This window comes from Hippocampus bargibanti, linkage group LG17 (genome assembly GCF_051943395.1).
Source record: "Hippocampus bargibanti isolate YZ-2025 linkage group LG17, ASM5194339v1, whole genome shotgun sequence".
NCBI classification, from domain to species: Eukaryota; Metazoa; Chordata; class Actinopteri; order Syngnathiformes; family Syngnathidae; genus Hippocampus; species Hippocampus bargibanti.
The window spans coordinates 13,557,250-13,569,991 of record NC_142750.1 but is presented as its reverse complement, the minus strand read 5'-3'; the positions used below and the strand labels follow the sequence as shown (position 1 = coordinate 13,569,991).

The following is a 12,742-nucleotide window of genomic DNA, read 5'->3' as shown; positions in this document are numbered from 1 at the left end:
CATGCACTTCAATTCATTTTTTGCAGCAGTTAGTACATGTTGGTACTATTCCCTCAATTAGTGACCTGTTCCTTTGCCCACCAGGAAGGCGCGCCAGCTACTTGAATGCATTAACGCCAAACATCATCGGGAGGGAAGAAAATTAGGAGGCAACAATTACATTTATTAGGTCGGATACCAACATGTTGAGTCAATAAACTCTCCCCCTCCGCTGTTGAGGAAGGATGGTCATAATAAAAATTGAGTGTGTGTTGTTTCAGATGAGGTCACAGCCGATGGGCATCAGGTTGTTGAGTGGTCCTGCTGTATACGCACGCACAAACAAAGTTGCCCTTCTCCTGATGGTGTAGCCATGTGAGGGCGGGGCGGCAACTCTTTTGACCCATTCCAAATTTCATTTGATGTAGTACAATATAAAAAAGCACCAGTTGTATGTATTGTCAGCTCTCGTTCGATTGATTTTGTCAAAGCGCACTGGTGGCAGCCAGGCAGGTGGAGAAGGGTGGGCACATCAAGGCCATGACAGAAGAAAACGGGATGATCTTGCCGTCCAGAGGTGTTTATTTTGACATGAATCGCAAAAAAAGTCATTGATGACTACCGTTACCCATAGTTTACACAGAAAATGCCCCAAACTATGATCAGATTCCAAAACTATTTCATAGAATTTCAAACTAAAATTACATTACCCTTTTAAAAAAAGAATGCCATCTAATTTTATTTTGAAAAAAATTGTACCTCAAGTATGCATTTCTACTGTATGTTCACATGTAGCATCAACTCTTATTGGCTCTCTTCCCAGAATGTCTTTTCAGTCGAGACGTAGCACTTCAACGCACTTCCTTGAAATAAATTCCAATTTCGACAGGGTTTTGGCAGACTAGTTTGGAATCTTGGGACATTTCAGAAAGAGCACACACACAAAAAAACTCATTTGAAGGGAAAAAATGCAAATCAGTAAATGTATGCATAGTTAACCTCAAACATTCAAGGCCGACTGTTATAATAGTTCATCAGAAGTTCAGAAGCTCATTTAAAAGACTTAAAGGACAACCGACACAATTTTTCCTAACTGTTTCCTAACTGACATCAGAAAAATGTTTTATAGCATCTAAAATACCCAAAATACACAGGCTGATATTTTTACTCAAATGAAAAATACCAATAAAATGACTTAAAGTTTCAGTTTCAGAGGGTCCCACCCCCTTGTTGGTGACGTCACGCTCAAGAATCAAAACAATGGCTTCAGATCAGGAGAAGATGCTTTCTTGTTACTCATCCAGTTATGAATATGATTCAAATAGTTCTGAAGAGGAAAGCACAAATGTTTGCAATCGATTAAAGGACAACCGACGTCTCCGGACAAGTTTTGTCCATAATTTGTAAAATGGCTTCAAATGACTTCTACTGAGCGTATTTTAATAAGATTCCACCGCATACCGTTTTTGAGTTGGTGACGAGTCCGTACGTGACGTCACGAAAGGGCCGCCCCCTGACCGAAAAAAGACACATTGTAGCAGTCCTTCCATCACGTCAATGTATTTTGCTGTACATGTTTGGTCTGAAAACCGCATTGGACCCAAAAGGTGCCAGAAGAGGGCATCCAAGCTCCATATAAGGAATTTATCAGCCTGTGGAAGCGAAGGTGGCCACTGGAGGTCGCCATTTTGTGCCTCTTTTTTTTGGGTGAGAGATTTTCCCCCAATGTTGCCTCAAAATGGCACGTATAATTCTTTAATCGATTGCAAACATGTATGCTTTCCTCTTCAGAACTATATGAAACATATTCATAACTGGATGTGTAACAAGAAAGCATATTCTCACAATCTGAAGCCATTGTTTTGATTCACAAGCAATGCAAGACGTCTTGGCGTGACGTCACAAACTGGGGGTGGGACTTTCTGAAAATGCCCAATTTTTTTGCAGATTTTGGACACTTAAAGTCATTTTATTGGTATTTTGCATTCAACTAAAAATATCATACTGTGTGTTTTGGGTAGTTTAGATGCTATAAAACGTTTTTCTGATGTCAGTTAAAAAACAAAAAAGTGACGTTGGTTGTCCTTTAAAGAAATCCTCCCGTATCAACTCAAATGTAGCATCCCGGCAAATGCACAAGATGGCGCTCAAGCTCCATTGGAAATGGGCTGATTTGTCTGCTAGGAATTTGTGTCAGTTAGTATCAAATAGTAGTCTTGGTGCAACACACAACGATTCACCATTGCGTTATTTATGTGTTTTCCTTCTAATTTCGCCATCAACACAGATCAACACGAAGTTTTCAGACCAAACAAAGTACCCAAAATGTGTGTCGCTTTCTCGGTCAGGGGCGTTCCAAACGTGATGTCACGTCAGGAATCGTCACCAACTCAATACAAGACTTCCTGAATATTCAGCACGAGTCTTAAAATGTAAAATACTATAGCTATATGCGGTGGAATCTTTGTAAAATATGCTCAGTACAATGAATTTGAAGTGATTTTACAAATTATGGACACAACTTGTCCAGAGGCGTCGGTTGTCTTTCAAATGTCATTGTTGTTATTTATCTCTCTCATTATACAATATGATAACACATAGGTGACAATAGAAAACGGATATTGTTATCTCCCAAAATTCTTTTGAGTCTTTCTTTTTCCCGTTAGATGCAATGAAATTTTGGCGCCAAGCGGACTTTGTCTTTACACGTGAACAACACACACGTTCAATTGCTTCTGCTGTGACGCCATGTTGCAAATGTTCCGGCCAAATACATGCAACTATCCTAAAATATCTTCGGTATCATAATTCAGCGGGATCTTTAACTCATTCGCTGCCATCCCTGAAATTATTCGGGAATTGAAAAGTGTTACGCGGAGCGCCATTCCCGAATTTGTTGGGGTTTTGTCTTGTTTTTTTTCCCCGATAAAGCGCTGGTCGGACCTATGGCAATGTTTTCCCTTCTACAAGCTCAATATTCCGTGGGTCCTGCAATTTGAGTGAAAATGACAAAAACCCCGGCACTGGAGTGGATACATTTTTGCACATCATCTGGAAAGTTTAACCGAACCGTCCTGAAAATGTTACACCTTGAAAATATTTTCTCGATCATTGTGTATTATCCAAATTGGTTAATGATGGCTATTGTCCTTCTCTAGGACAAACTGCTGCGAGTTTTTGACCCCAGAGCCCTGCTGAAACCAGTTCAGGTGAGTCTCTTTTCATTGACATGGGAATGAATAGGAGAAGAGAAAAGTCTCACCACCTTAATCGTAACCTCACACAAAACTCCTGTTAACTCACCAATATCCCAACCGACATCATTGATGCATCAGTATCATACCTCTAGTTTTTTTTTCTTTTTTTTACTTTTTTGACCTCAAGTTTCATCCTTGTATTACAGCATACAGTCATACCTCAGCTTACAAACGCTTTAGCTCACGAACATTTTGCCTTACGAACATATAATCTTGACATACAAACTAGTTTTCGGCGGACGAACCAAACCACACAGCGCAACGGTGGCTGGCGGACTAGTGTTCCACAACCCCTTTGAGTGCAGACATGGTTTGCTATCGATTGGAGTACTTTTGCTATTATGGGAGCGAAAAAGACCCCACCACAGGCGAGTGTTAAACCGAAGAGGAGACAAAAGAAAATTACGGTCGAGCAGAAGAAGGAGATCATTGGAAAAACACGAACGATGTGTGCGTTTGTGTGACTTAGCGATCCAGTACCAGTACGCTAAATCAACCATTGCTATGTGTGGCTAAGGGTGTTTTTGTGTCGTCTAAAGAACGGTCTCAGGCAATAGAAGGGGTTGAAAAACTTCTGTTGATTTAGATTAACGAAAAGCAGCTAGCAGGGGACATTGTGAGTGAGGGTATTATTGCCGAGAAAGCACGGCAACTTCACTCGGATATCATCAAGAGGCAACTACATCAATAACCATCGCAAAGGTAAATAAAACAACTTTATTGTACAATCCAGTTTATTTCTTGAATTACAATCCAATATACGTAAAATAAGGTATATTTTGTGTAGTTTTAAGGCTTATTTAGTTGACATGTATGTTTTATGGGGACCTGGGAATGGATTATTGTAATTTTTAATGATTTCACGTGGGAAATAAATGTTTGGCAGATGAACTTTTCGCCTTATACACACTTTCTGGGAAACAATTAAGTTTGTAAGTGTTTAAGTCAAGGCACGGGGTCCAAATCTGGCCTTCCACATCATTTTATTCGGCCCGCAAAAACAAATCAAACTTGTGAAATTCCATGATGCTTGCTAAAATCCGTACCAAAATTTCAAATTGTCGTATGTAAACCACAATCTTCTTCTTCTTCTTTATTTTCCTTTCGGCTTTTCCCCTCAGGGGTCGCCACAGCGAATCAATGTCCTCCATCTATCCCGGTTTTGTGCATCCTCTTCTCGCACACCAGCTACCTTCATGTCCTCTTTGACCACATCCATAAACCTCCTCTTCGGTCTTCCTCTCGGTCTCCTGCCTGGCAGTTCAAGACTCAGCATCCTTCTGCCGATATAGTCACTCTCTCTCCTCTGGACATGTCCAAACCATCTCAGTCTGGCCTCTCTGACTTTCTCTCCAAAGCCTATAATATGAGTTGTCCCTCTAATGTACTCATTCCTGATTCTATCCAACCTGGTCACTCCCAAAAAAACCCTCAACATCTTCAGCTCTGCTACCTCCAGCTATGCTTCCTGTCTTTTCTTCAGTGGCACTGTCTCCAGTCCAAACATCATGGCTGGTCTGACCACTGTTTTATACACTTTTCCTTTCATCCTCGCTGAAACCCTTCTATCACACATCACACCTGACATTTTTCTCCAGCCGCTCCAGCCTGCCTGGACACGCTTCTTCACCTCTTTTCCACACTCTCCATTGCTCTGGACAGGTGACCCCAAGTACTTAAAATCCTCCACCTTCTTCGTATGTAAACCACAATAACAGTCATTATTCCTGACTTCAGATTTGAAAACTAGTTATTCATTAATTTGTTGTGCGCTCTATATGGGATATATAGAGGAGATTAAACATTCTAATGGCTTCTAATGGCCTCAAATTCATAACGGATACCGAGAGGAAACGGTTTCTACAATGTGGCCCATCATAAAAAATGAGTTTGACACCTTTATATTAAAGGGAATGAACATATTATTTCATATTGTCTCTCTGTGAGTAGTTAAGTATGGTAACTGGTATGCCCACACGTCAAGTGCAAAATGAAACTGTCACGGTAACAAAAACACTGGCTTGGCATTGGCCCGGCAGTATGTGAGCTGTCTTACTTGCGGAAGGCAGGCCGGCCTCTAAGAAAAGGAAAAAAAAAGTGAATTATTGAATCCTTTATTCTTACCATCTTTCGACCAAAAAAGTAAGATCAGACGTGCCATTAATAAACTCAGGATTTGTACTAAATCATGAAAGTGCACTCTGTGTGTGAGTGTGTGCGTGCGTGTGTTTGTGTGTATGTGTGTGTGTGTGTGTGCGCGTGCGTGTGCATGCGTGCGTGTGTGTCAGGCTCGCATCTCGACGCCATGATGGAAAAATCAACAAGCCTGGTTAGGCTTTACTGTTCCAAACCATCCTGTGGCGAGCTGAAATTTAACTGGACTCGCTTGCTGGAAATGGCTGCAGAGACTGTCAGATTGAAAGAAAAAAAAAAACTCAATTCTTACCTCCCACTTTCTTGTGAATCTCGGACGACCAAATAGGGAGTGCGTTGGAGTGACCCGCTGAGTCAGCAAAACCCCGTCCGTCTGCCTCTGTTCCAGCCACATGGCTTCCGCCCAAGTCAAATTGATTTGAGGCTTGATATATTCCCTTTTTGGTCTGCTGCTTCTGCTTAGTCAGGTGGCGACTTCATTTTGAAATCTGTCTGAAAGCAGAAACGTCAGAAACGGATCAGGTGTGCGGCTCTACCAGTTCCCCATCAGAATCAAAATCAGTGTTGTGTTAGCTCAAGGGTCAGCAACCTTTACGACTCAAAGAGCCATTTCGACCCATTTCCCACAGAAAAGAAAACACTGGGAGCCACAAAATCCTTTTGACATTTAAAATGAAGACAACACTGCATCTTTTCATCATCGTTTTTACCTTTATATATGCATAAACAAACTATAGCGTGTTGCATTTATGAATCAATGAACTGTTACAGAGAAGCGAAATTACATTTCTGCACGCAACAAAAACATTTTAAACTCCGAAAAAAAAGATGCTAACTTCTCATTACATCTTAAGCATACCGGTAAACCCGTCTCGTCAGCAGTGAAGGCGAACAAATCTGCCCACGTATCATTAAACGTTCTGTTTTCTTCAGACACTTTTCTTTTCTTAGATTTATCCATAGTTGGCCTACCTGGGGGTCGAATTATTCAAGAAATCGTGCGCAATTTGGCGGTTGTAACCAGATATATGTCCACCGATGATTGTGACGTATATTATGAGCGACAAAAAAATGAATACGTTTTATTTTGTATTATTTATAATCACCATAATCTTCAAATTTAGAATTACATTTTAAAAACGAACGACCTAAAATAATATACATTAAATGAAATACTCATTATTTATTTTCTAAAGCCGCAGGGAGCCGCAGCAGGGGGGTGAAAGAGCCACATGCGGCTCCGGAGCCGCGGGTTGCCGACGTCTGTGTTAGCTGCACCAGAGCACCAGCTGCTCCACTTCTTGTCAGGACGCAGACTTGTCGCCGTCTTTGATTTGACCGATGTCCGTGGTGTCGTCTTCGAACTTTATGAGTTTGAAGGCTGGTTGTGTTGAGGCGCAATCATTCCTATCGAGCACCGGTGTCAAAGTCAAGGTCCGAGGACCAAATGTGGCCCGCCACATCATTTTATTTGGCCTGTGAGAGCAAATCAAACTTGTGAAATTCCATGATGCTTGCTAAAGTCCAACCAACATTTCAAGTTGTCCCATGTAAACCATAATAACAGTCATTATTCTTTACTTCAAATTTGAAAACTAATAATTCATTAATTTGTTGTGCGCTCTATTTGTAATATGTGGATGGAATTAAACATTCCAACGTTTTCCTGAAATTCCTAACGGCCACCGAGAGGGAATCGTAACTACAATATGGGCCGCGGCAAAAAGTTTGACACCCTTGCTTGGAGAAGAGCAGTGGAGAGAGGACGTATCCTTGCGGGACTCCAATGCTTCTGGTGCCTCATTGGTGAAAATGGGATGCAAAAGTTGCAGTCAATAAGTTGTTCGCAGAGGGAAGTTGGAAAGGCCAACTCATTTCGAATCAAGAACTATTTAATGTAGACCTATACCAGTGTATTTTCATACACTGGTATAGTTCTACATGTCTGCCCCGCGCGTGCAATTTTTCTGTCGGGCGTACAACTTACAAAATGTCTCCGCCCGGGTGGCCGACAACTTCAAGAAAAAAATAAAAAATATATGTATTTTTTCAAATCAAACGTTTGATTTATTTAATAAAGCAAACGTTTGAACGAAGATTTCGAAATCAGAATAAATCATTCCGAATTCAAAATCTTTATTCGGTTTGGAAATTTCTGAATTTCGGTTCGTTTGGCAATTTGCATACTCGGCACGGCAGCCAATCAGACGCCTGCTTCGTGCTTCCGTCTTTCCTGAGCATTATAAGGTCGTACATTTGCATATAATTTTCCAAAGTAGATGCACAGAACCTCAGCCCCAGAAGAAAGATTCAAAAGAAGCTAATAAAATTTATGACCCTACAAAACGTAAACGTACATTATCCCGTGACTGTGAAGTGTACTTGAGAGTTTTGAACGTTGCTTAGAAATTGAACGAACATTAAAAGCATTGTGGAAAGTGGAGTTCACGTGGCTTATAGCAGACGACGCAACTCAAACACGCATTGTGCAAAATAACGAACAGTGTATGGACAAACGACCAACTGGAGCAAAATCATCAGCAAGGGATATTTACCATAAATGAAGCAAGGGAGCACTTGGGGTGGGTACATCCTTAATAAAAACAATCCTTAATACTTTGCAACAATGGATTTTTTTTTTTTTCTTATTGTGTTTGAAGTTGTTAAAAATGGGGCAGGCAACTATATGGCAGGCAACTTTTCAAAGTCGTCTGCCCTGGTGTCCGGTAACTTTTTGTCATGAGTTTCAGACACGGACTATGCCTAACTATCTAAATGAGGCAGAGGCTCAGAGGGGATGGAGCCTTTTCTGTTGCTGGTCCCAGTTTCTGGAATGACCTGCCACTGAACATCCGGCTAGCCCCCTCACATCTTTAAAACCCGTCTCAAAACTCACTTGTACTCTTTGGCAATCGACTCAGCATGATTCCGACTTGATCTTGGTTTAACTCCCTGGTGCTTTTTACTATCTCTGTGACTGCTTTATTTTCCTGTATATAATGCCTGTCCATTTTAAGCGCTTTCTTGCAGCTTTAGCTGTTGTTAAAGCGCTATATAAATCAATATGGATTGTATTGTACAGTATTGTATTGAGAAGTATGGACTAGCATGAAATGTTGATTCTCCACACTACCAAAGTGCTATTTCATTAGTGGACACAAGGATAGTCGACAATAGAGGATTGTGTTTAATTTCCTTTTCAACCCATGTTCCATTGAGTTTAAGAAGAAACTTTTTTAGCACAGGGCCTCCCATACAGTATTTGTACCCCCCTCCCCTCAGATTGACATCCCCTCACTTTACCACATCACCACTCATTCGTGTTTCACATTTAAACACGATGTGTCTTATGCTTCTGCATTTTGACGAGCGCTCTTTGATAAGAGGGATGGATGTTCAGCATACTAGCACTCGGTCCATGGCAAATGGTGTCCCATGCAGTTTCGCTTGCTGGTAATGTCATTAAATGCGCACAGTTCTTTTTCGCGCGGCCATGTCTTAACTGGCGTCGGCCGTAGCCAGGTGGGGAAAATATAGGCTGTAATTATGGCCCCACGCTTGCTGTATTTACGGGAAATAAGACAGTCGTGGGTAATTAAGGTCTTGGACAGGAGGAGTGGCATATCCTGGATCTGTAATCAGGGCAGCGTGTAACAGCGTGGTCAGAGAGGCGCTGGAATACTTTTAGGCTTCGTCCCACAACTGAAAGACAGATAGCATTTAAGATAGACTGGAGACAAGATGATCTCATATGTCCTGGTTTAGAACCACCACCGGAGTCTCGCAGCCATGATGAAAATTTAATCTGCAATACTTATTTTGTAGCTCGATGTTACCAGCGACCAACACTTGTGGCAACAATTGGATTTAGATTCCAAAAATATGAACGTGAATTGTTCATGTTGTTGCCAAGCTCTGGCGTTCAGCGTGATTTACATAAAAATAAAAAATAAAAATAAATGTTATTGCGAAACAAAATGGTCAAAGATGACGAACTGAGGAGCTGAATGCACCATTTGGAAACATCTCAAATCCAGGACAGGCTTTAAGTCTGAGTCGAGAATTTAATACACCAAAATGTTTTAATGTCACACGAAGTAACGTTTGCCTTATTCATGTACTTTTTCATCACTCTCTTTCTTTTCAAACATATTAACTTGATAATCTGACCCAAACCCCTATGCTGTGGTGCATTGAGATCGTGAATGACTATTGAAGATATGAGCCAGCATTAAATTGTTCTTGTTGTTCTTTTGCTTTTACTTGTGAGATATGAGAACCGTTTATGCTGTGAATGCTACTCTATTTGAGAACGAGTCTTCAAAAATGATACTTCAAGCTGTTTTAATGGCACAGTCATTTGAAGTTTACTGTCAAAGATGAAATATCAAACTTAAGGAATGATAGTGAACATCCTATCTTTAAATCAGCCATACACATCCATTCCGATGTTGCTGGAATGGATAAATGGCACTTTCAGTCATTTCAATGGGGAAAGATGATTTGAGCTGCAACTTCTTTGATTTTAAGAGCACTGTTGCAGAATGAATTCAACTTGTGTTTGGCTTCACGGAGTCTCTATCAAACTTGATGAATTGTGTGTTTTGGGCATTTAGGGGGTGTTTGGTTTTTCCTTACAAGTGTGTGCTTGAGGATATTGTGTGCCTGTGTTCCTAAAATTGCAGTCCTGAAAATACCACTCATAGTGTTTTGTTGTTTTGTGGTTGCTGGAAGAAGCAGGGGGGGGGGGGTGTTGGAGAAAAAAAAAACAAGCAGTTCGTTGAACATTTTGGGTCCTTGCTTTTTCGTCCTCAGCAGCACAAGCTTCTGGTACTATAAGTGAAATTCGAGAAGACCACCAACTGGAATTGGGTTTGGATGACACGAGCGAATGAAAATGCTGCAGGGCCAAGGAGTAAAGCAAAGCGATTTGGCGTGTATAGGTTGGCCAAGAAAAAGATTCCTCAAGGTGGCTGCTATATTATCCTTTCTAACCCACCATTAGGTTCCTGGGAGGTGTTTTGGTGTACTCCTCATCTGGAAAATTACAAACTGCCTTAACAGTGATACTTAAAAAAAAATAGCAGTCAATGGAGGGCGTACTTGAACGGGTCATAGTAGTCACGAAACAAACATAGGATGCCCTCAAACAGAGCCTGTACTTTTTGACTTTTCTTCCTCTGGAACATTTCTCCAAGTTGTAGTCTCATGCAAATCTTAATTAGTTTACCCTATGGGGAATCTCGGGAGTGTGGTCTTTGCACAAACACTGAAGTTTGTTTCGAGTTCTTTGTCATGCAACCCGCCTGGTTTCAGGGAAATTAAATGCATGTTAGCAGTTGCTTGACGAGATCATTAATCAAGCAGCCTTGTCGTCTGCCCTCAGCTCTTTGTCATTTCTGAAACGTGCAAATCATCCGGGCGCTCGCGAGGCACGCTGTCCTTGAGGTTGAGACAGGGTACTTTCAGCACCACATTTCAGGCTCAATAGAACATGCAAATGACGCCAGTCTCCACCGACACATCTCAGTCATCATCAGTCACTCGGGGTAGCGGAAGACGCTTTGAAGATGTGAAGAACCTGTGATGTGGCCGCGGAGAGGCAGGGAGTTCGGTTGGCCAGCTTTATGATCCGCCGTGAGAGGGTTTGGTTGGAGAGAAACCAAGGGGCTTTTTTGTGGTATTTCCAACAGTGTGGGCACGATTAACTATGCTCCACCCTCCCTATGTCAGGAAGCTACCCAAATAATCTTGTCTTTCTTTGGCACGGGGCTGGTCTGGCACACAGATTTTCATCAGCTCCAGGTGCCATCAGTTCTTTCAGTTCTCAGCCGTACCATTTCTTCCGCTGTCATTACTCCGCCGATCTGGTGTTTGGGATTTAAAGGATTCGCCCACTAAGTGCATCTCTGAAGGATGCTTTGACCGCAGGGCCCATCGAACCTCCCCCCGACATCATCCAAAATGCAATAAGGATCTCACTGGCTTCCAAGTGTTCCTGGAACACGATATTTAAGAAGTTCTGATTTAGACCTTAGCCGGTTGTCTGCCAGGAAGCACACTGCACTCAGTTCAGTCCACCCCACGGTGCCGTGCAGTCGGGACCAATGTGTTATCCCTCCAGGGGAGCCTTGGAGGTGGTGACCATGGTCCCTGAGGACTCCATGGTCCAGCTGGATATTTTATTGTGGCCTGTTTTTTTTTTGCCATGCTTCAATCGTGGCACCCTGTGTTGCACTTCAGCTGGAGTTGAGTAGACTGTCAAGTCCCATCTTTCAATTCACAAGTCAGACCCTGAAAAGAGCGCCAAACTGAGCGCACCTGAATGTACCACCGGATTCCCCTCCACTTCCTCATACGTCACTTTCTTGTGTCGCTTTGCATTGTGACCGACTCCTTTAGCGTTCTATTGTGAGTTTGCGTGTTTGTATTGTTCAATCACGATTGTAAACAACATACATTGATTATATTCATTAAAATAGGAACAGATAATGATCGAAAACCGACCTTTGACTTGTATAAGGATTTTTTAATTTTTCTGGAGGTCAAATAAGAAAAATATCTGATAGCACCTCTAGTATTGTTCAGGGGGCCGGGCCAAATGTGCTGACGGGCCGGATACGGCCCGCAGGCCGTAGTTTGGTGACCTCTGATCTACGCATTAAAATATCAGCCCTTCTCAGTAGTGCCAAACTACCGCCGTCCAACATAACATTAGAAGAGGGAAAGGCGTTAACTACTCTACAAAAAGACAAAAAAATATTACTATTTTGCCAGCAGACAAAGGCAGATGTAAAGTGCTTCTCAACACATTGGATTATGAAGACAAAATAAATAGGTTAATCAGTGATTCTAACACTTATGAGCAACTAAAAAGGGACCCTTCCAATAGATATAAGAAATAAATGATGACTGTCTCCAAAAGTCAGAGAGAGGAAAACATATAGACAAACAGATGTATTTTAGATTATACCCGGGAGAGGCCACACCATGTATCTATGGCCTGCCTAAAATACAAAAAGAAGGGTTCCCCCTCATACCCATTGTTTGTAGCATTGACTCCTCTACTTACAATGTAGCCTAATATCTAAAAACTATCTTAGCGCCGTTGGTTGGGAACACAGAATATCACGTAGAGAACACCACGGGGTTTGTAGAGAGTATCAAAGACCTATATTGGAACCTGAGGAAACATTGGGATCTTACGATGTGACTTCTCTCTTTACATCTGTCCCCACCCCAGCAGCAGTGTCAGTGGTGAGGACGAGACTGCTGGCGGACGTTTCTTTGCATGAAAGAACCAAACTTAAACTGGACCACATCTGCCAATTATTGGAAATCTGCCTTAATAC

The 12,742-nt window shown here is 41.8% G+C and overlaps 1 protein-coding gene across 3 annotated transcripts in view; it reads left to right on the top strand.

Moving 5' to 3' along the window:
- Positions 1–12,742, top strand: part of coro7 (coronin 7) — a 113,198-nt gene that overhangs the window by 12,029 nt on the left and 88,427 nt on the right. For all 3 annotated transcript variants that reach the window (XM_089019317.1, XM_089019316.1, XM_089019315.1), the window contains exon 7: positions 3,138–3,188. In XM_089019317.1, the coding sequence (XP_088875443.1) occupies positions 3,138–3,188 (51 nt within the window). The remainder of the gene's footprint in view (positions 1–3,137; positions 3,189–12,742) is intronic.